General features: G+C 52.4%; 1 protein-coding gene across 1 annotated transcript in view; it reads left to right on the top strand.

Moving 5' to 3' along the window:
- PLEKHN1 (pleckstrin homology domain containing N1) overlaps positions 1 to 23,213 on the top strand; it is a 41,340-nt gene extending 18,127 nt beyond the window's left edge. Inside the window, exons 5-16 of the mRNA XM_019541618.1 lie at positions 401 to 488; positions 4,502 to 4,626; positions 8,200 to 8,349; positions 8,926 to 9,006; positions 13,619 to 13,688; positions 15,404 to 15,558; positions 16,745 to 16,939; positions 17,861 to 18,109; positions 18,655 to 18,807; positions 19,571 to 19,768; positions 20,534 to 20,582; positions 21,196 to 23,213. Of these exons, the coding sequence (XP_019397163.1) occupies positions 401 to 488; positions 4,502 to 4,626; positions 8,200 to 8,349; positions 8,926 to 9,006; positions 13,619 to 13,688; positions 15,404 to 15,558; positions 16,745 to 16,939; positions 17,861 to 18,109; positions 18,655 to 18,807; positions 19,571 to 19,768; positions 20,534 to 20,582; positions 21,196 to 21,386 (1,704 nt within the window). The 3' untranslated portion in view covers positions 21,387 to 23,213. The remainder of the gene's footprint in view (positions 1 to 400; positions 489 to 4,501; positions 4,627 to 8,199; positions 8,350 to 8,925; positions 9,007 to 13,618; positions 13,689 to 15,403; positions 15,559 to 16,744; positions 16,940 to 17,860; positions 18,110 to 18,654; positions 18,808 to 19,570; positions 19,769 to 20,533; positions 20,583 to 21,195) is intronic.
- Positions 23,214 to 26,809: the final 3,596 nt, after the last annotated feature.

Raw genomic sequence — 26,809 nt, 5'->3', positions numbered from 1 at the left:
CCTTTTTTGAAGATGGGGACCACGTTGGCACTCTTCCAGTCCTCCGGTACCTCACCAGAGCACCACGAGTGCTCGTAAAGCCGTGCCAGGGGTCCTGCAATGACCTCGGCCAGTTCCTTTAGGACTCTAGGGTGGAGATCATCCGGGCCGGCTGACTTGAATACGTCCAGCCCCTCCAGAAGCTCCCTAACTAATCCTCGCTAACCCGTGGCCCAGGTGTGCCTCCCCCGGGGCCCAAGGGGGGCCCAGCAGGGAGGCACACTTGTTTTGCAAACAGACCATCTGAGACAAACAGCCTGGTGCTCCCTGTTAGGAGGTTTGTTTCAGATTCCCTTTGGAGAGGGGATGTTGGTGATAGAAAGGGACTGAACCTGCTCTAATGGGTGTTTTGCTTCCGCAGGGGCTGCTGCCACTGAAAGAGCTGAGTGTGCTTGAAATTGGAAATGCAAAGAGCGCAGAGCAGGAGGAACATGCTTTCCGGATTACAGGTGGGTGCCTCTCGGTGCACTCCAGCTGCATCGGAGATGTGATTCTGTCCTCTGGTACCTCATGGAGGAAGTGGGGTCTAGTGGTCCCTGCTCAGATGTGCACTCTTTTCCCAGCTCTGTGACAGAGTTCTTTTAGTTTAGGCCCGTTGCCTCAGTCTTCCCCATCTGTGAAATGGGGATAAGAGCATTCCCTTCCTTCCCTGCCTCTGCTGTGTCTGCACAGCACATGGCACAAAGGGACACCTGACTGCTCCTCTAGCAGAAATAGCTCTTGTGTCTAATAAGGACAAATGTTCTTTATCCTCAGCTGGTAACATCAGAATGGCAGGAGCTGACCCGGACATCAGTAAATCAATGCTCCCTTGCTGCTCCTCCTCCCATCCCCTGGCCTCACTACCTTTATTTTTGTTCTGAATCATCTCACAACACTAAACCCTTCCTGGGGTAACAACCTGTCTGTGCAGCATCGGGCTTAGTCATGGCTGGATTACAGCAATCCTGAGCCACTGAGAGCGGTAGTTAAAGTGTGAGCTAGACAGAGGTCAGTCGACTGTAAGGAGATAGGGAGCTGCCAAAGCTTGCTGGCCTATTGCTCTGGGTATCTATGTGCTCCCATGCCCTGAGCTCGAAAACGAGTTGATTCACAGCTATGCAGTGAAACGGAAGTCCTTGTAAGACACAGCCTGACGAACGACAGGCGGCGCCGAGAGAGGGCTGGGTTGTGACCACATTCCAGGCCTGATCCCATAATACCCCCGACCAGATCCGTGCAGGGCTGGGATCTGTGCTCACACCCGTCTTAGCAGCCGGGTGCAGGGAAGGGTGGACTGGTTCTGCCTGATTTCTAATGCACGTGAGAACTGTGGATTGGAAATGAGACTCAGGCATTTCTGGGTTTTGGTCATAGTTAGGGAAGAGGGGTTATAAAGCACCAGAAACGAGAGACATTCAGGGCTGGGTCAGGCCTTTCTCTAGATTAGTCTGGGCCCCTTTGAAAGTGGATTAAGATGATTCAGAGTAAGACTTGTGTGTTCCAGAGTAAGAGTCCATGTCAGAAAAGCTTTGGTGCTTGTGGTTCTTACTGAGCCTTAATCCAAATGTGCAGACACAAGCCCCAAAGCTCAGAGGTAGAGTCCTGGCCATGCCCAGTTATACTTCAGGGCTGACCTGGCTTGAAGACAGGCCAGCAGAGAGACAGCTTGGAAAGGGACTCTTCTCTGCCTGATCTGGAGCACGGCGGTTCTTCCACCAGCAAGCCACGTTTATATGACTTGTTAAACTCATCTGGCTCTTGGAGAGAGGCTGGAACATGTGCACAGCTGTCTGGGAAGGGCTTATCCCTTCTAGTGTGCCTGAGAAATACCTCACATGACATGTAAGCCATGTGATGGGGTCATAGCTTGTCACTTGTAACTTGTCACTTGTAATGGTAAGCTGTCTTGCCCAAGCCTCGGTGCTTAGGTAGAAATGCACGCAAGTGCTATTAACCCCGTTTTAAAGATGGGTAAACTGAGGCACAGAGCAGGAAAGTGACTTAACTCAGGTCATTGCAGAGAGCCGATGGCAGGAAACCCAACCTAGGTTTCCTCGGTTAAATGTCATCTCCCATGCTAAGTTCTGTCCCCTTCCCTGTCTCACTACGTGACCTTATTAATGCTACTGTTGGGTGTGTCGGTCAGACAGCTATTGTGGCTGTACTGCAGTAGGCACTATGTAAACATACAACAAGAAGCAGTCACTGCCTTGCAGTGATCTAAGGAGCATATAGTATGAGTGCCATGTGCCTCAGTTTCACCACCTCTACAATGGACGTAACAACAGTATCCTGCTTGTAAATGATACCCATAAAACACACTGAGATCCTTAGATGAAAGACCCTGCCAGAGGGCAAAGTATCATTGGGGTAATATTTCTTTATTATGACAGCATATTGCACACTCACTTATCTCAGCAATCCTAAAGATCACAAAAGCCACAATCAGGGATCTTTATTTAAAGTGCATCTAATACACTTTTAATGATGCATCTAGTAAATTATTAATCATAGCATAGGCTAGGCCACTGTCTGGAAACTGGTTATTGACGTCACACGGATAACATGGAGCTGACTGGTTAGGGGCGTGAGAGAATTTGATGTTCACGCTAGCAAACAAACGGAGCTGGAAATATTAGAATCAACAGTGGGTGTGGCCATGTCTTCCATCAAGTAGTAATAAACGGCCTGGCACAAATTTTATCCGGTGAAGGATTCAGAAAGTAGCTTTGCAGAACCACGAGAAGGTCCGTGCGCTTCCAGCAGCAGTCAAGAGGGGAGACACTGATGAAACTGGTTAAAAACTGCAAATAACAGTGGTGAATTTGTCAAACGTTTAGAAGGCAAAGAACACCTTCATTTGGTGGGTGCAAAGTTGTGTTTGCCTTAATGGGAATTTGAGAAGCCAACATTTATGACAGGGGGCTAAAAAAATGTAACAGTGAGCAGTAAATGGTTGCCTTGATGGAGAAATTTGCAATGGCCTTTCCTACAGCAGCAATGTCATATTTGAAAACGTGCAATGTTTTTGTAGGTGGCTTTGACAGGACGGTGCCCCAGGGATGGCTGTGATGCCCCTTGGGGGCCATGTGGCTCCTGCCCCACTCAGCTCCCTGGGGTGCCCTCCTTTTTCCTCTTGTCTGTTATGCCTTGATGAAATTATTTTGTGTTGTAGAAGAGAGGCTGCCCCAGGGTCCCTGGCTGAGCCCCAGCCTGCTTTGGCCAGTGCATGCCTCCTGTACCCAGCTGACCCCCATCCATGCACCAACTTGTACGGGCTTCAGCTCTCTTAGCTTTAGCCCACTGGTTACTTTAGCTGTTGACTGCTAGCCTAGGCCCACTTCTGAGTCAGGCTGGTCTGGCCCTTGGTCCATCTTGCTCTGCTTGGGCCCTTGGCCCTTCCCATTCTGTTTTGGCCCTCTTAGCTGGAGCCTGATGGGGCTGAAAATCTGGAGTGCCTCTCAGGCACCCCTGTGTGACCCTCTTCAGTCACTTTGTGGTCTATAACAAAGGTAGCAAAAATGTAAGCACCTGCTTTTAACTCTAAGTCCCCCCTCTGGGTCATCATCACACCGCTGCCAAGCCACCTTCCCACTCTCTAGCTCTCTGCATCCTGGGAGCACCTGCCGTGACCTGCAGCTCCCACGCTCCACCAGCCTGAACATTACTACACACAGGCCTGGAGAATCCCCATCTAGAAATCACTATCAGTGCAACTTTGGGTTTGCGATCTTTGCTGGCAGGAGCTCCTTTCCCTGCAGCCTGTGGGCTCTGACTGCCACTATGGGTCAGGACCTGGGTTTATATACCTGCAAGCCCCGCCCCCCCCTTTGTCATGTGACTCTCCAGCCAAACACAGCAGCCCCAAGCAGCCAGCTTAGCCAGCTGCCTTCCCCCGCGTCCCTGTTCTAGCAGGTAAATGTGAATGTTAACCGCCGGACACTTCCCGATTGATTGTCTTTCTTATAATTTGGACTGTAAAAATAGCCTTTCCCTGTGGTTTCTAATCAGTCTTACTAGGACAAGGCTGTGATCTTTGGATTGTAGGGGAGTTTGTAACAACTTCGGGGACTGAAAAAGTGATATATTTCTGGCCATGTTAAGTGTCCAACAGGGTGAGTTTGGGCATAATGAATCAGAGCTCATGGTAGAGGCGATATCTGTCATTAGACCAACTGGATTTTTGCAAAAAAAAATCTTTTTGCATAGCTACATTTTAGCCTGGTGGCATGCTGATGTTGCTACACACAGGCCTGGAGAATTCCCACCTATAAATCACTATCAGTACAACTTTTTCTCCTAGTAAGATGATAACATTTGGCCAATGGCATACAAGAGAGAAGTAGTACATCATCCAAACAATGTCGCTTATTGGCTGAACACTATTGCCTAACTCAGGTAGCTCCTGGATTAACCCTTTGGTGCTGGAGGTCATGCATTCCCCTATGTGTTCAGCTCATCCTCTGTCTTGCACCTGCAGGGCCTCTTCTGAACCCCATTGTGGTGTACTGCTCCAGTGAGTCGGAGATGAAGCACTGGCTTTATCACCTGGAAAAACAGATCCACCTCAATGGAGGAAGCCTCCAGCTGCCCTTTCAGTCCCAGGTCAGTGGCTTGGGCCAGGTTGATCTGGCTACAAACAGGATGAGCTTGGGAGGTTGCATGCGGGGAGGTTTTAAACAATGTTCCAGGTAACGGTGATTTTCCTCCTGCAGTGATTAAAGAGCAGAGAGCTGGGGAAGGGATCGAGAGGCTTCTGACTCTATACCTGTGACCAGTAGACACTTGTCCCCCTTACTTAGCTCAGCCCAGAGCTGGTGTCCATCCTGAGACTGTGGATAGAGGCTGAGGCCCGGGCCCCCTCTGCTCCCACTTGCATGCTGGATGGCTTGCATGAACCTACTGCCTTGAGCATGGCTGCCCCTTAAACCCAGCTCTGCCTTGGCCCCACTTCCAGGCACATTTGCAGCCCATCTTCCTCCTTGCCTTAGAATCCCCTGTCACCATAGCCCAGTGGTTTATTCCCCCTATACTGTTAGCTGTGTGGGTTAAAGCAGCTTTAGCCAAGACATGAGTCTGGGAACAAGAGCATGTCCCACTCCCCTTCCCCAACACAGCTGATAGTGAACAGGTCCCTTGGCTGACATGAAGCACAAATAGCAAATGGTGTGATGCAAAGACTTTGCTTGGGGCAGCCCCTTCTGGGCATTCAGGAGCTATGCTGGCCCCCTGTAAGACCTCGCAGCCCCTGAGGACATCATGGTCCCTTGCAGGCACTGAATTCACCCATGCAGCTCCCTTATGAGACAGGTGATTATCCTCCGTGTTTTGCACAGGGGTAAACTGAGGCACTGGGAGGCTGAGGCAACTTTGCTGAGGTCACATAGTAAGTCAGTGGCAGAGCCAGGCACGGATCCCAGGAGTCCCTTGCTTTAACCAACATGAAAGCACAGCCAGCCATGGGGAATCATAGGAGACGGGGGTGAGCAGCACTACTGCAGTCTGGTTCCTTTCCACTTTCAAGGGGCACAGCTGCACTCACAGCCAGACTTCAGATGCCCACGGGAGATAAAATGCCTACTGCAGACTGGCAGGTGCTAGGAAGCCATCCCTCCCATCAGCGGGCTCTGCAAAGGCCCATAAACTTCCCATGTACTACCTGCCCCTCCTCCTGGCACGCCCTTTGTCTGCTCCCAGCATGAATCAAGGGCTGGCAGTGTCTGGCAGGAGGGATCTGAGAGGCCAGGCGCTCACAGTTTCCAGTCTGCCTTTGCCCAGCTGAGCCCGCCTGAACCACGTGCAGCCAGCTCTGCTGAAGGAGCAGGGCAGCTCCTGCTACCTGGGTCAGACGGGGAAATAGCCGCCAGCCGTGGCCCTGCCAAGAGCCCCGTGGGCTGTGCTCTCGGTCGGGGCTTGCTGCGGGCCATGATTGTACTAGGCAGGGCCTGTCCCTGTTGTGCGAGGCGGCTCTGGGGCTACACGTGGGTGTTCACACCATCAGCTCTGCTTCTAGTAGGGCCTTTTATGTCCCTGTGCTAATTCTGCCTCTGTGTTATGACCCCCTTTTTATAACACACAGCCGACAGGGAGAAGGAACAAAGGGCAATTCTACACTTGCTCCGGGGTGGTGCTTTAATTAGAGTGCCTCCAAGAGTTGCTCTAATTAAAGCACCTCTATGTCTCCTGTATCAGCATCCCTGCACTTAAAAATGGCGGTGGGGGTGCTTGAACTAAAACTTGTTCGAGGACCTTTAGTTCAAGTGCTCCCACTGCCATTTTGAAGCATGGGGATGCTGGTACATGAAGCAGGAGGTTGTTGGAGCCTGGCAATTGCCATGGTCTAGCAGACTTGATTAATGGCGTCTACTCCGACATGCTGGACTTCCAGCCTTGGCGCTTGTGCACAGATGCCCAAAGAGTTGAAGGGACTTCAACTAAGCTCATACAACTGTATGAAGTTGTATAAGGCAGACTTTAACTAAGCTCATACAACGAAGCAGTGGAGGGGCTGGGAAGAAAACCCAGAGTCCTGCTTCTCAGTCCCCCCCTGTAAGCACCAGTTCACAATAGACAGGCTGGGAGGTATAGTTAATGCCACTCAGGATGCGTCTACACATGTGCGTTATCTTATTTTAGTGCACATTAAAGCATTACAATAAAAACATGCTCTTTAGCTAATGTGCATTAAAATAGGCTAATCCACATTTTTTTCTAGTATCTCACACTGAAGGTACTAGATTTAATGTGCATTATTAAGGCACATTGATTAAATGTGTAGACATGCCCTCAATCCCACAAAGAGAGCTTTAGCCTTGCAAATGGCCTTTTGGTTGATTAGTGTTAGCTCTTATTCTTTACATATTGACATTTATAGCACAGATATACAGGGGTCTTCATAAAAAAGTTAAAGCCAGATCCTCTTCTACTTAGAAGATGTCTATGTACATTCCTGTTCCATCATCCCTGAGTCTCTGAAAAATGGTTAATGTGTCCACTTCTGTGACACATCTTTGTTGGACTTGAAGACTTAAGTCACAAAAAGCAGTGCACCTGTTATATTAAAATTTTTTCAGACCTGCAGAGGATGGAATAGAAATGCAGTGAAATAGGATCTGGTCTCAAAAAAGGAGTAACAGTTCTTTCGATAGCATGCCAGAAAGGGGCACTTTCTTCCTTGTTCTCAATCAATTTCTATAAGAAACTTATTGCTATAAGCAGACCTTCTCTGGTCTCCTGTCTCCTTCCCATCTCTAGGTAGCTGTGGACAGACACTGCTAAGTACTTGCATTTGACTGTGTTGTCACCTGGGATCCCTTCACCTGCAGTTCCAGTTTGCACTTCATCTTGCCTAGCATGAATATATGAGAGATTTCCCAGAGCAAGCCATAAATCTGTGCAGAACTGATGGATGTTAAGGACAAAATGCTTTTTTACTCTTGGAACTGGCCTTCTGTAGATGACTCTTGAGTTCTTCAGTATATAAGTATACACACACACACATATTATATTGTAATATGTGTGTGTGTGTATCAGAATCAGTATATACGATCTTTAGAAAGAGTAACACTGGCATAACTGCATTCAGAGGCAGAGCACATGAGTGAACAGAGATGATGAAGAAGTCCTGGATAAACTTCCCAACATCTGCATGCTTCTGCAAACTTCCTGAGTCTGCAGAGCCTGTGGGAAGAAGAGGGTGGCTAGGAGGGCTAGTGCATGCATTGATTTCCTGGGAGACCTCAGGCAAACTGCTTCCTTTCTCCTGGCCTCAGGTTCCCCATCTGTGAAATGGGGGTGACTGTACATTTGTCTGAGAACAAGGAATGGCCACTGTGAGCTGGGGGTCAAGAGCTGGGGTTCAGTCTGGGCTGGGAAGCTTGCTCTCACACCAGGCTTTGCTCTCTTTTGCTTCTGGCCAAGCTTGGACTATTCACTGGGAAACAGAGCCTGCCTCCTAGTGAAACTCTCCACTGGCTGCCATAGCCTGGCAGTGTGAATAGGGCAAATGGTGAAGCTGTTCAGGACCCTGACCATGACTTAGTGTGGCTTGTGAGTGGTCGCTCCGAGCCTCCGAGCACTGCCCTGTTAGACCTAGATGGTTCTGCCCCTTCCCGAGGGCTCATCCCCCTGCCTGGCGCTGGTTCTGATGTGCTTGCCCATTGCTCCCCACCTCTGCAGAACAACTGGAAATACGGCCCCCTGGGGAAGGAGGAGCTGCGGTGGTCCGTGCAGAACATGCCCGTGCAGGAATGGAGGGGGACCCAACGCGAATCCCTGGGTGACGTTCTCTGTGTCTCCAAAGTGAGGTTGCAGCATCTGCCTTTCCAGGTAGGTCCCTGGTCTCCAGGGATCTGGTAGCTTCACAGTAACATGGCATGTTGTTACCAGCACAGTGAGTGGATCAAGTAAATGGGAAAGATCTCTCTCTCTACCCCTATCATCTCAGGGCAGCCAGTTTTACCACCCCGTCTCCCTGTACCAGCAGGCTTCTCACATTCATGCATCTCCCTATGTATAACAGCCGGTCTTCATTCCTGATGCTCCTGGTCTAATACGGCCCGCCAGGAAGTCCTGGGTGTGTGTCTGGGGACCTGCTGTGCCTCTGTGGGCTGACACAACTGGCAGGAGACAATGAAGAGTGCAGAAGAAATAGGGTTGAGGGATGTGGTCTGGGTCCCTGGTCAAGGCAGGATCATGCCATTCCCAGCAGATCTTTGTCTGACCTGAAGTGCAGGCACAATTCAACACTGGCCATGTAGCTACGCACAGGTTGGAGGGTTGGGATGTGTGCAGAGGAGGTTTCTGAGCCTGCCAGCCCTTTGTGCTGAGGTGTATGAGTTGTGCTCAGGGGGCAGCCTAAGCCATGGCAAGCCGAGCTTAATTCTCCCCTCTCTGTCCTGCCAGGAGCAGCACGACAGGCTACTGATCCTGTACCCTTCCACACTGGTGATTGTATCGGAAGAGCGCAACGGCCTCTACTTCAAGGCAAGTGCATCTCATGCCCCCATCCTTCCTCACCCCCTTGTATTTCATTGCCATGAGGCACCAGCCATTCTTCCCAGGTCTTTGCTTTCTCTCCCTCCCCAGAGCTTTGCTTCAACCCCTTTGTGTTGCAGCTGGGCCAGCTCAGGGCCGTTGTGAGCCATTTCCCATGGGAACAGCCTTGCCCTACTGCACGAGTCCATTGCCAGGGAATTCCAGTGTCTGGGAGGAGATAGCATCTCAATCCTTCTTTGTGGTTAGGCTGGTGCAGGGCTGGCTGGGCGGCAACCCAACATGCCTCTCCAGCTTGAGACCAACCTCCGCTCACTCACCCGGCATCCGACTGCCTCGAGCTGGCTGGCATCCCTTTAGCCACAGGATCAGCTTGCACTAGCCCTGCTGTTGGGAGCATGTGCTCCTTTGGCGGATAGTGACGGGTGGAGGAATGCTGCTGGGTTTCATTCTGGGGGAAATCTTCTTTGCAACTACCCCGTGCACTTTCCTGGATACTAAAAGGCACCGCAGAGACCAGATGCATGCTTAAGCACCATGCCTTCTAGCCCGGCTGGCAGAAATACTGGCCACAACTGTACTGAAACCAGCACGGGCCCATCTCCCTTGGGGCACCCACCACTGCTAAGGCTGGTGACTTCTTTTATGTCGAAAGAGCCTGGCACTCCTGGTGTGCCAGCAAAAGAGGAACCAACGGGCGGGGGTGGGGGCACTTCATGCCTCACAGGGGCTTGTGACACTCACAGACTGCTTTTCCATTGGGATTTCATCACTTCCCCCAGCTGCCCTGTGCCCACAAGACTCCCTAAGTGAGTCAGCTGGCGTGTTTCTATACCTAGGGATTTTGACCACCTGCATAACTCATGGGTGCTCTCAAGAATTGGGCTGGCTCTTGGGGATGCCTTACTGTCCGAGCAGCTGCGGGAGCAGAGAGCGGCAGGAAACCTCTCTGGGGAAGAGTCCTTGCGGGCTTTGCCCGCTGCCGAGGGAGAAGTTGGTGCTGTTCGAATCAGAGTCTGACCCCTGGCCTCACAGCAACACTGCATTGGTTTGGGATTTCAGCGGAAGGAGTTGGCTCCTCTCTGCAAAGCCTTGTCAGGGAAGAGGGACCAGTAGCAGCAGGTGTGTGGGCTGGGCTGGGCTGGGCAGGCCGGCATTTCTGCTCTCTCCCCGAGCAAAGCTCTCTTTCTGGGCAGGGAAGACCCCTCTCCCCCAGACAGCACACGGTGTCTCCATTTGGGCCCCGGAGCGAGGGTGGGGACATACTTTGGAAGCCAAGGAAGGAATGAGCAGCAACCAGCATCAGCTGTGAGCATGGGCTACCGCACCGTGCCCCAGGGGCTGGAGAAGAGGGAGGGGTGTGAAGCAAGAAGGAATCCGGCGATAACTCCCCTCCCCATAAAACCAGTGGCCTGTGTATTTTGGGATCAGCTGAGAGATCTGGGGGTACTTGGCTCGAACCCCCCTTAAGGGCCTGGTTTCCAAAAAGCTCGGGTCTGCACCCTCTGAGAACTGGGCCGCATTGGGGTCCCCCGGTGCTTCTTGCCCTTGCAAAGCTCAGCCAGCAAAATTGATCTTCATGTCCCCTCTGCTTGTGTCCTCCCACCCTGCCTCTCTGGCTTTCGCTCCCAGCTGTCCAGGCAGGTCGGAGTTGCACACCGGGCTTCGTGCAGCCACAGGGCTGAAGGGCCGTGATTCACAAGGTGGTGACTTCCCCAGGCAGGCTGGTGCACAGGATCCTCCCACGGAGGCTTGGGCCGCTTGACCTCCCTTCCCTGAGAGCGGAGGCTCAGGCCGGGGGCCAGGGAGTTCAGGTTCTTCTGGCTGGAGCCAGTGGGACGATGTCGTCCCAGATCAGCAGGGTCTGACTCACCCCGCTGGTAAAAGGCCCCAGGCCTGGGCCTGGCTTTGCAGAAGAGGAGCTGGCTGAGCAGGGGAGGAAGTCAGGGCTGAAAGGAGAGACCAGCCCTCCCTCCGCAGCTCATATGGAGACAGTGATGCTGCCTGGGCTGCCCTTCGGGGAGCTGCTGCTCACCTCCTTTTGAGCTGAGCCCAGGGGCACAGGGACCTCTGCTCGGCCACCTCCTCCCCTGGGCACTGCACAGCGAGGGGGTTCACGAGTAGCCGCCCTGTGCAGTACAGACCTCTGATGGGTACTTCCCCAGTGGCTCAGAGCTAATGTTTCTCCTGCTGCTCCTAGTAGCCTGATGGGCACGTGGGGTTGGGAGAGGGATCCCAGCGTGTCTCTGCGCGGCACACTGCCTGTCCCCTCCAGCCTCCCTGGCCCTCACTCTCTCTAAAGGCCTCTGTTTCATCTTGCCATGTGGGCCTGTCCAGTTGCCAGCCCGAAGCAGCACCTGTTGGTCAGCTGGCACTGTCTTCTGGATGCACTGCTGGTGCCATGCCACGAGGGGCAGGTGGAGCTGCTGGGAAGGTAGGGCACAGTGGAGGCAACTGTGTCCAGCCAGCCCTAGCCGCAGGGACAGACGGTCTCTCATGGAGGATCCTAGGGCCACCCTTCCCCACCCTCCCACACGGGTGATCTCCGCATGGCAGGAATGCCAGGCATGGCTGGGGGTGGCATGGCTTCCCCACACTTGTCCCGGGGCTAAGCCGGCACAGCGGCCGCGGGGTCTGCGGTTAAAATGTGCCACTCAGCAGCTCCTTCCCAATGCAGATAGCGCTTGGGGGCGTGGGAGAGCCCCTACGGTCAGGCCAGGCCCCGCTGGGGTATGAACAGCTTCACTCTCACAGCCCCGTCCCCGTCCTGCCACCACCATGCGCATCCTCACAAGCGGGACAGTGGAGGGAGGAAATGGTGGCACGGGGCAATGAACTGTACTTTCCTCTCGGCATCACCCAGGGAGCAGGGAGCAGAGCCAGGACTTGGGTGCAAGGGCCTGATTCTGCACCCATAGAAGTCACCAGTGGAACTAGCCAAAATCCCTGTTTCTATGAGAAACATGGCAAAGCCCAAGGGAGGCAGAGTACTTCTTCTTTCTGTGCCACCTGGCCCCAGCCCTTGCATCGCTGGGGGGAGCTGGCTTTGCCTCTTAGGAGCTCCTGTGCTCCTGGCTCCTCTCTCCACTGCTGGGGTCAAGAGCCGCTCGCAGACACCCGTGTTGCCTGCTGCAGGATCGCTCCTCTCGCAAAGCAGCTCATGACGGCAGCAGGCTGAGAATAACCAGGGGCTGAAGGGACAGAGAGCCAGTATCTGGCAGTTCCCCTTCCCAAGGGAGAGGAAAGGAAAGCAAAACATGGTCTCAACCTTTTGCTTTTTCCTAGTTACAGGCCTGGGGGTGGCTGCTCTGTTCGGGTCCAGTTCTGCCTCTGCTGGGTGCCCATGGCAGGGGGAGTTTGGGGCAGGACACAGCCCCTAAACGACAGCCCCAGACTTGTATTGACTCTTGTAAGCAGCTGTCCTGAAAGAACAGCAAATGGGGTGAAAACACTGTCAAGCCACGTGACGTGCCCACGCCGGCAGTATTCAGATTCCAACTCTTCTTTTGGGGATCTGTGGGTCAGCTGCTGAGCAAACCCCCCTGGTTTCCCCCACCTGCCTAATAGAGATCCTAGCACTTATCAGGCAGTCCGCACCGGGAGAGGATTTACAGTCCTGTCACTGGGGAGTCCTGAGTGTTTTATTTCACTGTCTCTTACCTCGGCTGTGATTGATGTAGGAAAACATCTTGACAGCGACACTGAAAGGCATTTCAAGGCATAGTGCTTCCTACAAGCCATAAAAAAGTAGGATAGTAATAATCAGGTGTTACTCTCTTATTATTCTATCAACCAAAGGCTTGGCCAGGGACATTTTTACAAGCTGCCTGGAAAAAGGGGCACTCACAATTGCAAAGAGTGGCAAGGGAGAAAGCAAGGTTTCCAGAGGCGAGATCTCAGCAGCAAGCGTAGAAAGAATTGATACGGGTCAGGCTTGCAGATTAGGTTCCTGGCAGATCTTTAAAGGCGACTCGATCTTGGCCCAGATGAAGGGGGTAGGATGGATTGGTTGTTACTATGCTGGTCTGGGGTCCCAGCTTTACCCTCCCTTGTGTCCTTGCCCATGTCTTTTGGGATATGGTTTTCTAAAGGGCCTAAGTGACTTAGGAGCCTAATCACATTTTTGAGCCTGATGTAAAATGTGTCTGCACTCTGGAGCTGTTTCTGGCTTTACTGTCCTGGCCGAGCTCCCAGCGGAAAGGAAGAAGATGCTGGCAGTGTGGAGGTCTGCGGCTGCCATAGCAGTGCCACCTCCCCAGATGACACCATCTCTGCTGACCAACACGCCTGTGGTCAAGGTCACCATGTCTGCATTGAGCGGGTTTGCCAGCATAGCCACGGGGGTGAGGCGGCATGAACGTTAGGTCCTCACTCCTAACCAACATGGCCATGCCGGCCACATCACGCTGCAAGCTCTTAGAGCCAAGAGCTCTTTGACTTTCCATGAGACTGAGCCACTTTGGAAAAGGCAACTTAGTCATTTAGGTGCTTTTGAAGATTTTGCTTTTTGTCCCTCGGAGGCTCAGTTCCCATGTGTACAGTGCGGGTGGTAGCGCTTTCTCTCCGCCGGTGGAGTTACAAGCCCATTCCTTTCTGCACACAGGGAGAGCTGCCTCTGAATGCAATACAAGTTAAGTTCGAGGAGAACCAGAAAACCTCATTCCTCATAGAAGGTAGGTAACTCGCACATGCCAAATATTATAGAACCACAGATCATAGAATCACAGAAAATTTGGGTGGGAAGGGGCCTCGGGAGGTCACTTCTAGTCCAAGCCCCTGCCCAAAGCAGGACCAGCCCCAACTCGATCATCCCAGCCAAGGCTTTGTCCAGCTGGGTTTTAAAAACCTCCAAGGATGGAGAGTCCACCACCTCTCTGGCTAACCTGTTCCAGTGCTTTCCTACCCTCCTCATGAGACAGTATTTCCTAATATCTAACCTAAATGTCCCTTGTTGCAACTTGAGCCCGTTGCTCCTTGTTCTGTCACCTGCCACTACCGAGAACAGCCCAGCTCCATCCTCTTTGAAACCACCCTCCAGGTAGTTGAAGGTTGCTATGAAATCCCTCAGTCTTCTCTTCTGCAGACTAAATAAGCCCAGTTCCCTCAGCCTCTCCTCACAAGTCATGTCCCTCAGCCCCGAAACCATTTTTGTTGCCTCCCACTGGACTCTCTCCAATTTGTCCACACCCTTTCAGTACTGGGTGGCCCAAAACTGGACACAGTACTGCAGATGTGGCCTCACCAGTGCTGAATAGAGGGGAATAATCACTTCCCTCAATCTGCTGGCAACACAACCCAGTATTGCGTTGCAACCTATTAATACAACCCAGTATGCTGTTAGCCTTCTTGGCAACAAGGGTACACTGTTGGCTCATATTCAGCAATATTGCATACAGCATATTTGCCATATTGCATTAGGCGAAGCCGGTATGACTTGTAGCAATGGCGTTAATTCTTCTAAAACTTAGGTTCCAAAAGAAGATTTTGCTCCTAGCATTATTTTTATAGCAAAGAAGGGTGGTGGAATTATAAACCTTAATATGGGCAGACATGTTTGCATCCATTGAATATGCATTTGAGTCATTCCACACCCGCAGTGAAATATCTGTGTACAGAAATAGTTTCCTGTTACTGCCTGGGAACCAGAAATGGAAAAGGACTTGAAAAATAGGCTGAAACCATACAGCTGGGAAATGAAACTTGTTGGCCTAAAATTTACGTTCCCACCTGAGTGACGTACAAGAGTAACCAACCAGCATATGTTGTCCACCCAGCCGGTCATTGAAACTGCAATTCAAGGTTTAACTGAAATTTCCCATTTCTAAATACTGATGATAAAAACAGGAAGAAAAAAAATCCCCAAAACGTATATAATTATTTTTCTCCCCTCCTCCCAGCATTGCCCCCTCCGCATCCCTCCCAACACCTTTAAGGATGTTAAGGTATCCTTAGTTGATTCAGTACAGGGAAGAATGATTGTTATAATTTCTTGACAGCCTCCCTTTTAATGAATACTTATATTAATGTGGCATCATTATTTAAGTGACTCTGCTTTGTTTTGTTTCTTTTAAGTGCTGATTTAAGCAAAGCTGCTGCTTGGGTTGATGTGTTTAGAAACGTTTCATTGTCATTCAAACCCAGCAGCTTAGTGGCTGCATCCCTGCTGAAATCCAAGCACTGACTTTTCTCCTGGAGAAGAACAAGGGGTGGAAGTCAGGCTTGAGCCAGGGCAGTAGCCTTGGCGCTCTATCGCCTGGCTGTTTGGGGCATGGGTCTTCTGCTGGCCCTCCACCCAGGAGGGAGGATGAGCTTCCAGATATTGATTTGTGAGGGGAGAAAACATGGCTCATCCACCAGCAGCATTTAGTGTGATTTCTGATCCTTTTAGGCCGGTTAATAAATTCCATCCGGGTCATCTGCCCCAGCTACGAAGATTACCAGGAGTGGCTCTACTGCCTGAAAACAGCCCAGTTTCGAAATGCAGAATCATCGCTCTCGGGATCAGAAAGCTTCTCAGGATCAAAGCTCCCCCACCTCGGGCAGGTAATAGGCATTGCAAGGCTGCATGGAGATCGATTTGTAATATCTCTTCCGGCCACACCTCGGTTGTTATGTGAGAATACCCTGAGGGACACGACTTTGCTTGGAGCAGCACCCAAAAGCAGGAGAGAAAAGTCTTTGATCACTGCAGATTAGATGCATATCCCTGTATAAATCTAGGGCTCTGTACTCAGAGTGGTCTTGGAAAGAGGGCAGCGTATGAAGTCGTGTCTCCCTCCCTCTGTCTTGAGGGAGGATAGGAGCCTGCTGTGGCCTGCAGCCAAAGGAGACCCTGGCCACAGGTTAGGATGCTTCTGTGCAATCGTCCTGCTGCAACAGCGCTGTGATGGGAATGGGGATTTGCAAAGGGAGACAAAAAATCCTAGCTCAGCATTTGTAGCGAGAATGTGCCAAGGCCTTGGAAACTGTCTGACTTGACTTCTTCCCTTGCTGAGTGTCTTTTACCTGCTGGATAAAAATCCTGGCCCAGCAGTAGGTGAACAAAAGTCTTTCGCAGCAATGAGTGGGCAGTGTCTAACATGCGCTGCGCTCGTGGGTCTTTGTCCAACTCCTGATGGCCTGTCACACAGACAGACATTGCTGCTGGCATAAGTGTGGCACTTCTGTTGGCATCCCTGGCAGAAGGTGATTGAATAGGCCATAGCTATTTAATTACTTTCCTGTCTCTAGAAGCTAGCTTCTCAGTCATGCAGGGTACATGCCATAGCCACGGCTGTGTGGACCTACTGGTGGCAGCACAAAGCTCAGTGCAGGATGGAAAACCTGCCTCAGAAGCTGAGTATTAAGCAGTGGACTGAGCTTTGTGGGGAAGCTGCTAGATTGCAGCCCCCAAGCTAGTGTCAGGGGGTCTGCTCTGCCTTGCAGTGACAGCGGTGCAGATGTACTCCCAGTCCGGTAGGTTTGACACCAGAGCCCATGCTGGCCCAGCTGTGTGCAGTGTACATGGCCACTGCCCCCCTGAGCATCCAACCCATTGCCTTTCCCCAGAACCATTTGCTGGGGCCTGAATAGTGCAGACAGCAATAACCCTGTGCCACCTGTGGGCATGGGATGTCCCTGGCCATGGGCGGTCTCTCTCAGGTCATGGGTAGGAGAGTAGGGAACAGGTCAGTCTGTGGATGTCACACTACTTCCCATTCGCTGTTTTTCTCCCCTACAAATGCTTCAGTTCCCAGGCAGTGGTAGGGGCTCATTCACCTCAGATGGCCGGACAAACTCCTGGACGTCGGGGGGGAAAGTCACCACCTTAACCCACCTCTCCCAGAACAGCGGCTCCCTCCCTGATGGAGGGCCCTTTCCCACGATGCCCGAAACCAGAGTGATTGAGGACTCCTTTTCTCCAGGCTATTCCCAGCCTCTGCATGTAAGTGGGGTCTCCTGAGGGCTGGGGCTAAGCATGGGGGTTGGCTTTGACCTGGCTTAGGAGCATGTGTGCTTGCCGAGCATGGGCAAGAAGAGCTGAATGGCAGTAACTCACCAATGCATGGCCCCGAGGTGGTATTTATAATAGAGCCCCAGTTCGATGGCTCCTGGTGGAAGGGGAGGCATTGAGCTAATGGGAATTGAGCACTTGGGTCATCAGGGCCCCTCATACACCACCATACACCATCCTGAAGCAGGTTCTCCTTTGGGATCGCGGTGGTGAATAGCGTCACAAGAAAGCACTTGGCATGAGTTGGAATTGGCACGTGTGTGTGACATTTTCAACGTACCACTACTTTCAAAGCCTGCCAAAGGCACAAATGGAGGGGTTCCAAGGTCAGGAGAAGCCAGGGTTAAATTGATTCCCCCCATTCACCCATAGGAGCTGAGGGTTGGCCCTTAATAACACAGCATGCTGTTTTTTAGCTCTGCCTCCCATAATGCCTAGGTGGGCCCACGTGCAGCTCTCAGGCAGGTTTCCTATCTCCACTAGTCCCCTAATACCGCCTCTGCATGCCATCCTGGGTGCAGGTCTGGAGGCATACTAGTATGTCATTAAGCAAACACTAGTTGGTTGGTAAAGAGCATCAGAGCACTAGTCCCCGATGCCCATCTCTTTATGACCTGAGCATCACTGTCCCATCAGTGCAGTCACCAGGGACTTACTCCACCTCGTTCTACATGACTTGAGCAATCGGGTTATCACTCCTTGCCATGGGCATGGGGTCTGCAGTCTGGCCAAGGCCACTGGATGTTGCAGTGGGCATGGGGAGGGACCTTGGTGAGCTCATGGGGCACGTGGGTGGCATGCGTCTGGAGCATGTTACAGCAGCTGACCCAAGCATTTGCCATCTGGTTGCAGTGCCTGGCGAACCCCAGCTGGTCAAAGCAAGAGCTGAAGAGGGGCGGCAGCACCCGCAAGTCCAAGGGCAAATGCGGCCCCTCCACACAGCAGCCCCCGCCATGCACGCAGGACGCAGAGGGGAATGCATGCCACCTTGCTGCTGAGAACCCCAAAGGCGAGCACTGGTCCCCTGTGTACAATGAGCCGTGCTCTTCATTGAGCTCCGAGCAGCGCCAGGCTCCCCCCCTGCGTCTGGACTTGAGCAGTGTAAGGGCTTGCGCTGCCCGGGAATCCGGATGGTCTGGGTGGGGAGGATTGTCTGGACCAAAGCGGCTCAGGCAGCTTTGGGCCAGCAAAACCAGCAGCTCCTGCCCTCCAGGCCAGCTCTGCAGTTAATGGGCTGGGTGTCTCTCGTGCCACAGCAGTAGTCGAAGAGTCAGGGGAGAGTCATGGGTGCCTTAACCTCTCCTGGCAGCCTGTACGATGGGGGCCTGGTCTTGGGAAGAGGGCAGTGGTGCGTTCTGGGTTGTGCATGAAGCCATGTCTTCCTCCCTCTGTCTTGAGGGAGGATAGTAGCCTGCTATGACTTACAGCCAAAGGAGCTGCCGTTAGCTCAGGCAGTTCCTGCTGGTGCTGAGGGTGGTGGTGGAAGGGTCCAGGCGCCCGTGGTGGGCAGTGACTGAGGCAGGGGTCTGTTAGTTCAAGTGGCAGGTGGAGTCCTACTTTGGGGAGAGCTCCACTCCCGCCTTTGCTAAGCGAGTCGCAACACGGGCAGCGGGACATGGCATTGACTTGGGGGCTCTTCCTTTCAGCTCACTCGCTGGAGCCTGGCCGAGAGTCAGCACTCCATGGCATCCAGCTCCTCGGAGAAGATGCCCCTGCCCAAGTCCCCACTGTATGCAGACCCCTACACCCCCAACTCTCCCACGGTACTGAGTCCTGCAGGCTCCGGCTTCCTGGAAGAGGTAAATGCATGCTCAGTGGTAGACCTGTGTGGGGCAAGGCACAAGGTCATGTCCATGACTCACCGCATGCAGCTTCTGCTCCGGTTACCCCTCATGGGGCAGGGGCAGGGGTCCTGCCCTCTCTTCTGTTCTGCTGCAATCCTGGGCTAGTCCCAGAGACCAGGGCATCTGGTGCCTAAATCTTTCTGTATACAGCCAAGTTCTCTGGCTGCTAAACCCAGGTCGAAAAAAGCCTGGGGCAGGTTTACTTTCTCCCAATGTGGGCTGACCCAAAAATGAGCAGGCATGGTCTGAGAGCTGGGGGAGAGCAGGCTGCCCCAAGACAGGCGTAGGTCAGCTCAGGAGACTGTTTTCTCCAAAACCCAGGCTTCAGGGTTGGTGCACGAGCCCATGTCGAGGAACCAGCCTGAGCTTCTGCACCTCTCCAGTGGGCAGGTGCTGTGCTGGAGCCTGCAGCTGCCTGCCACTGTCTTGCTGAGAAGCAGCAAGTTGTCTCTGACGCTTGAGGGTCTTCTGTGACACACTCAGGGCTTGGGTCCCTCTTGTCCTCAGCCAGCCCTTGCCTGGCCCTCTGGAAGCACGTGTTTTTTCATCCCCCTCAGGGGCCGAAGGCTGGCTGACCTGGGCTTGCTTCTTCTCCCCCATCTAAGGGCAGAGTGTGAGCCCGATGGGAGTGTGGTATAGACCCACAGCTTAATTGTGTGGCAGAGAAGTAGCTTTAGTGTTGGCAGCTTCCAAGACGGTGTTTGTTCTTCTCTTCAAGTTCCTCAGGTGTCACGGGCAGACCGGCTCAGAGCAGGTGAACGGCTGCCCGCCAGCCCCCGGTCTCCATCACCCACCACTCCAGCCTTTACGGAGCAGCCACTGGACAGAATCACCGGCAGCCCAGAGATACAGTGTCCCCGGCCCCTCCTGCAGCCCACTGCTGGGGCGGCCTCCCGACAACACCTTCTTCGCAAACGCGAGTGCCGACGGCAGGGTGAGGACCCGCGCTGGCTCCGAAAGTGCTGGGAACTCAGGGCGCGGGGCTGAGACCAGCGGGTTGTGGCCCTGGCTGTGGGGGAGCACTTTGCCCCCAGGGAACAGAGCTCACGAGCTATAGAAGCATCTTTTGGCATCACCCTCTCGTGTCCTGTAACGTGGGGTTGAGGGAGATGCTTTGTGGTGGCCGTGGCAGCCCTGGGCATGCAGATTGCTAGAGGCAGCATCCTTGCTATACATAGCAAAGTGGGCCTGGAGAAACAGGCTTCTGACCTTCATATGTGGGCATTGACATTGCAGTCCTTAAATAACCTCAGAATGGGTCTCCCCTCTTCCCCCATGGCAGCTGTGGGCACACCAGAGTCCAGAGACCTCAAGGAACTTGTCCAGCTCCCCCAGAGGCTGTGGCAGGACTGGGAACTGAGCCCTGGTCTGACTTCCAGGCCAGTGCAGCACTTTTCCCCTGAGACACTCCTAGAGAAGTCCATTTCACCAGCCCAGGTGTTGGGAAGGCTCGAGCGTGACCGAAACAGGATGCTGGGGGATCCAGGGGAGCCCCATCATGCCAGAAGGATGGTGACTACAGTGCAGGGCCTTAGGGGTGCAGCGGGACTGAGCCTGGGGCTATGGCTGGGTGCCCCCGACAGACGGGAGGGGGGAATCTGCTAGGACCGGGAGAACTGCTGCTTCCCACGGGGAAATATCCTGGCATAGACCCTTCATCACTGCATTTCTTTCTTCCCAGGTTCCCCCCCGGAGGGAAGAATACCTGGGATCTTCCCTGCAGCCCCCAGGTGAGCCCCAAGGAGGCAGAGGACCTGTCCTGTCCTATGCACGCACGTTCTCCTCTAGCTTGGCCTGGCCCAGCGTGGCCGTCTCCTCCTCCAGCTGTCCCGCTGCTGTCACTCAGCAGACTCCGAGCAGCTGCCGCGTGCTGCATAACCCAAGCCCGGAGCATAATGTCTGCTGCCTTCCGCTCACTCTCCCTGCCTGCCATCTGTCCGTCTCACGCGAGGCTTTGCGTTTGAGGCTGGTTTTCCAGAAAAGGCATTTAGCTATAGTTCCCCCAGAGTTGCCAAGACCCATGATCCCATCAGACCTCGCTTATCTGTTCCCAAGGAAGTTGCAGAGCTATGGCTGGGCGATCGCTGGGGGCAAGTACCCTCAGGGCAACACCTCCGCTATGTGTCACCTGGTGTCAAAAGCTGTAGGCACAGAGCATTGCTTTGGGAGGGAGCTAGTCTGTCTAGGGCAGGATCAGGGCTCTGGGGGGCATGCATCCTTGTCTCGATATCAGATACCAGATTTCTCGGTGCAGTTTCTGAATGTCCTTGGGAGGGGGGAGGTCAGGCTTATGGTATTAAGCCCACAAGAAACCAGGTCATCAGGTCAGTTTTCCTTTCCCAGGCGAAAATGCTGGCGTATATGACTTGCCTGGGAACAGGCACACGTGGCTCGACTCAGACTACCACGACTATGCCGAACTCCAGAGCTTCCAGAGCGAGCTCAGTTATGACAACCTCTGGGAGGCCGAGGCGAAGGACTTGCATGTCCGGCAGGGCCTGCCAGCGTCCGGCCCTCAGTACTATCATGTCTGAGAGCGGCACACCCCGGCCGTGCTCCTCGCCCCTCCACAGCCTGTTCTTCCCTGATCAGCTGGGACGATTCTGGGGTGCGTAAAGGGGGAGGAAGGGCCCCCGCTATGACTGTCCGTTTGTGCCGAGGCCTGTGGGCGCCGGGTTCTCCGATCCCGATGGAGGCCACGTTGAACTGTTCCGCCACATTTTAGTGTGAGGCCCACAAGCCTGTGGAAGAGACTCTGAATCCCAATGAAGAATGAAGTCCCTGCCTGCTTGCCAACATAAGCGCTGCACGCAGGATCCCTGGGGACCGGTGGCATCCTCAGGAAACCTGCTGTCCAAGCTACTGGAGGATCAGGGCCAAGGGACAGCCGTTCTTCTGTGCAGCAGAAAAACAGCCAAGGTGCTAGCTGAGTTGCATTGGATCAAAAAACAAATGTGCGCGTGGAAAGGTCAGTGACCCAAAGGCCATAGAAGAGGTTGCTGGCGTGGTGAGTGTCTGTGCAGTATTAGAGCTATGGAGCAGGACCCTGACTATCTGCCTTTTCAGTGGAGTCTTGGTTGGTGATTAGTATTACAGGGCACCTTCATACATTGAGCCCAGCCAACGAGCCGGATCACCTGCCTGGCTGCACCACGGCCTGTGCGAAGGGACATGGACGCGCGTGGTCTCCACACTCAGTGCTGCTGATGGCCGCGCTCCTCGCTCAGACTCAGGACAAGGGGGACAGCTAGCCATTGAGGTGCAAAGAATCCTTGAGCCCTGCTCGCGCTCGCCAAGGCAGTGCAAGGCATCTCCTCCCTGCTGGCTGCTGCTCCACCTTCCCTGTCAGCACTCACTTGGATGCCAGGGCATCGAAGGGCATCTAAGAAGGGCATCTAAGCACCTGGCAGACATTGAGAGAAGGACAAAGAGGAAACCTGTTGCCTGAAGCATGCTCGGGGATGCCACCCAGCCTTCCACCCTTCTGCCCATGACCAAACTGCATCCAACCCGTTCCTATGAACGGGCAGGGGGAAAGAGGAAATCCTCTTAAAGCAGAACTCAGCAGGACCCTTCTGGTGCTTAAACATCTTCAGCAAACTTCACATGCTGAACTCCTTCACCCTAGTCCGCCAGGGCCCTTGCGGGAAGGTGCCAACAGGCCTCGCTCCAGAGGGGATATAGAGTCTGATCACTCCCCAGCCTCTGCAGTGCAGATAGGCTCACCAGCAAACCAAAGGACTTTCCCTGAGGCCACACAGTCTATTGTTTGCTCCCCAGCAGCCTGTAGCATATTAAGGAACTCTTCTTTTCCCCCCTTTCACTGGTACCCATGAAACAAGCTAGGAGACTGTGGTACTTGAACTCTTTTACAAGGCATCGAACAAAGTTTACACATACGGTTTGAGTGGAATATTTGTATTTAATGTGTAAATGGAGGAGAGTTTCCAATCTATTTAATCTTGTAGCTCTGAACTGCAGCTCACAAGCCCATGCATCTGTGCCGGGTGAGATGGGTGGCTCTTCTAAGCGGTTTTGTTTTATTTCAGGTTCACTTTCATATTGGGAAGGTTTATGTCTAAGAATAACAGCCTGGAGAGGATCTATTTATTCAGAACAGATTTGCACTGGGGAATGTCAGAGCACATAGTTTTCTTATGTGCAGCTGCACTCTGGTTTCAGCAAACGTTAACACCTTGCAGAGACCATTTTTCCAATCTGGGTTGGGTTTTATTTTGGGGTTTTTTTTTTTTCCTTTTTGTACAGCAGAAATTGCCATGAGTTGAAATAACTTACTGTTGTCTTCTCTGGTTATTTTTCACAAGGTTGTACCATTCTAATAATATGCCTTCCTTCAGAAATGAGTCTCTCTCTTTATTTGTCCTTGCCTGGTTTAACAGAAGAATTGTTTTTTTACCCCTTTATGATGCCACCCCAGCACCTCAAGGACAAAATAGCTGTTCCTTCCATCCCAGACTGTGAATCACCGGGTAAAGGGAGGCTCTTCAAACTGCTGACAGTGTGGAGGGCTCAGGTTGGATCAGTGATTTGCAAACACATTATCTAGGAGCAAACTCTCTAGTGTATTCTTCGGGAGAGAGAGGCTGGAATTTGGAACTCCAAAGTTTATGGGCTGTTTTTTCCACTCCAATGTTTTTGGCTGAATGGGGCTTTGCAAGTAGCAGGCAAAGAATTGCTCAATAGATTTTCCTGAAGGACGTGACTTTGCCTGCCTGGGAAGCGTGCGGTTATGAGGCTGGGAGGGCCTGTGCTACCTGCACTCCAGCACCGTAGGGAAGTCACACTGGGTGATGTTCATCACTGAGCAGATGCCCAGCAAAAGGGCTGAGTGGGTCATGAGTTGTCCAGAGGTCTTTATCTGGGACTTTGTGCGGCGGTGAAAGTCACTCAAGATGTGCGTTCCCTTTCTCTCTCTCGTTCTCAATCAGCTCTAATACCCCTGAAGCTGCACCAAGCCAGCTTTTTGGCAGGGGAAAATAAAGACGTCAATGGAAGCAGTCCCACTAGAGATTTTCCTTTGAGTAAAATTAACGTCCCAGGCCCAGCTGGTGAGAGGGCTGCAAGGCAGGTACTTGGCTAACGATCAAGCTGGGTAGGCAAATGGTTTGTCTATGGACTCTACGACACATCTCAAGTCCTCAGGACAGGGCTGGTGACTTAGACCCAGCCTTGTTTGCAATTCATTTGGGAATAAGACTTTGCAAGATCAATTTGGTCCCCCTGCCTCCCTGATGTGCTGGTTCTTAGGGTAATTTCTCCTCCTCCTGTTGTACTTTCAACTTTGGTTCAGTTTTCCTTTCCTGTGGTTTTCTGTCTGCCCTTTAGCCGTTTGACCCTAAATAAATGTCACCTTTTTACCTTGTTCTCTTTACAGCGCGGAGGCGCTTCTGTGGGGAACAGAAGTGTGGGCCGGGGAGGGGGCTGCCTCCCAAACAGACTGCTCAGTGTTGAAAGAAAGGATGTATGTGCTGGGCGATTTCAGCACTGAAAATTAAGGGGGTTGCAATACTACAGGGCCTAATAGAAACCAGCTGACAAAGAAAGGGGTGAATTTGTGTCCTTCCAGTTACTAAGGTATTGAAAAGATTCACCAAACTGCACGATAGAGCCAGTTAATTGCTGATGGATAAGGAGCAAGTACCCCTGAAGTGGCTGCATTTCAGTGACAGGATGATCGCGAATGCCTACAACAGGCCCTAGCCTGGGGTTCAGTACCTTGCCCAACAGACAAAACCTCACATTAGGGATGATGGTTGAGAGGTGAGAGCCGCCCGGCAAGGGGCCCACGCGGGAACCGGATCCCCCCTCCCTCAATTCCCTCGTTCACCTCCTCTGCAAAGGTTGCTCTGGGCAGATTCTGCACTGGTAAAACTGGCTTGGGTGGAGGTGCAGTTGTTTTTTTATCTGAGCTATTTAAGTGGTACAAGTGGTATAATGGGAGTGCAGTAACCTGGTGCAGCTTGTTCCCTGTCCTGTATGGGAATACATTCGACCGGTAGAAGGATGTTTTATGTTAGTAAAATTTAGAGTGAGGGGGGGCTATGCTACTTGACCTACTCTGGTATAACTATGGTATTACAAAGCCTCGGTAGGTCCTTAAAATGGCTCCAAGACACCATTCCTTGACTTCGGGTAAAGTCAGAGCTATATCCCATCTTTACAACAAAGCCCACTCTCATGCCTCCAGTACTACTGGTGTCCCTGTAGGACCCTCCGAGCCCGGTAGTGACAGCCTGATGGTGGTTACCTGGCTGGAGCCACTACTGTAGGCTGCAGCTCCACTCACATCGTCCTGTCTTGTGACTGCAAACCCAGTGCTCTGGCTCTGGCTCTGACACATTTCTCAGTCAGTCCAAGGTTTATAAATAGCTAATTTCTTCGAAGGGATACTAGCTATCACCATGCAGAGGGCCCCTAAACTGAAAGCACAGGACCTTTGAAAACACTCCTACCTCCAATCCTACCATCCTCCAACCCTCCAGCCTGGGTTGCAACAGAGAAAAATGTCTTAAGGAGGTGACCCAGCAAACACAGTACAAGGGCAATAGATTTTGTAGCAAGCCTGCACATGTCCAACTGTTCTGGATCACCTTTTTTAATTTGATCTTGCAATAGTCAGCCTGAGCAAAGGTGGAGCTGTGATTACAGTTGGAAAATATTTGCAGCCAATAATTTATTATGGGACCAAGGCAATCAAAGACATGAGTCCTGGCCCAGCTCCCCAAGCAATCATGAGATTGGGCTGGAAGAACAGGAGTTATTTTTTCTTTTAAACGCATTGGGGTTCTTTCCTTTGACGTGGGGTTTCTGAGCTTTATAAATTGCACTCTGCTTCTACTTTTCAAGGTTTCCTTCCAACAGCCATGAGAAATGGAAACTTACCCCTTTTACCAAGTGGAGATGGTCACATAATCACATGACTCCGGGAGCACAGGCTTTAAAGACAAAACATCGAACATCAGGAGATTCAGGCTCTGATCATTAGAGTTGGCAGCACTGAAACAACACCCCTGCCCTCTTTCCTGGGTGGTATGCAGCTGGGACCTGCCTCTGAGAGATTTATTTCTTATAAATGTATTTGTGTCTTTTGAAGGTTTTAGGAAAAAATTTATGCAAATACATTTTAGCCTTTTGGTTGCTGGCAAACTTCAGCTCTGGCTTCTAATAGTGCTCTTTGTGCTCTGTAATTGGTCAGCCACAATTTACGTTGTCACGTCTCCGTTCTGATTGGATGGTTCCCCAATCCACCAAGACTGCTCTGTTGGGCTATGTGAACTCTCGCTGCGGGCAGATGTGTGCGAGTGCTCACTCGCACGATCCACGTGCCCTGCTCCCATTCTGACAGCCAATGTGCTCTGAATCGCACTCTCGCCTGAATGCCCCTGGAGGGTGAATGAAAGGGCCTGGTGAACGCTGTCAAAACCCATGTGCGGCTTTAATTGAAGGGAAGCTCGCCGGCTCGTTTCTGCCGGGGTCCCCCAGGTCTCGTTACAGTCTGCATGGCCTGTCAGGCTGCAGTGCACTATATTACCTTCCTATGGAGAGCTCGGGAGGTTTCTCACGGAGCTACTGTATTTTAGGGGTGTGTGGCGGGGAGGAAGCATGATCAGGCACTTACAGGGACTGGGAAAACAGGGCTCCCGGGTTTTGTTTCTAGCTTGGCTACAAACTCCTTGTGATGCTTCAAGTCAGTTCAACTCCTCGCGCCTTCTTCATGGGCAAAGCAGGGATGTCTCATTTGGTAGCAGCTAGGGGATTAGGTAATGCCTGTAAGAGGCTCTAAGACCCTCGGTGGCTGGAACTGCAAGGAATAATGCAGAGAGCCCCTTTGCACTGTGTGGTAGAGCCCCTTACCTGCACCCAAGGCAGCGACCGCCAGTTGTGCCACCGGTGCTATTGCTGTAAAGAATGCAAAGCCCACACGCAGCCCTCGGGC

The sequence above is a fragment of the Crocodylus porosus genome, unplaced genomic scaffold (assembly GCF_001723895.1).
Source record: "Crocodylus porosus isolate Cpor-Errol unplaced genomic scaffold, CroPor_comp1, whole genome shotgun sequence".
In the NCBI taxonomy this organism is placed as follows: domain Eukaryota; kingdom Metazoa; phylum Chordata; order Crocodylia; family Crocodylidae; genus Crocodylus; species Crocodylus porosus.
The sequence above is the reverse complement of the archived record's forward strand: the minus strand, read 5'-3'. Positions and strand labels throughout refer to the sequence as shown.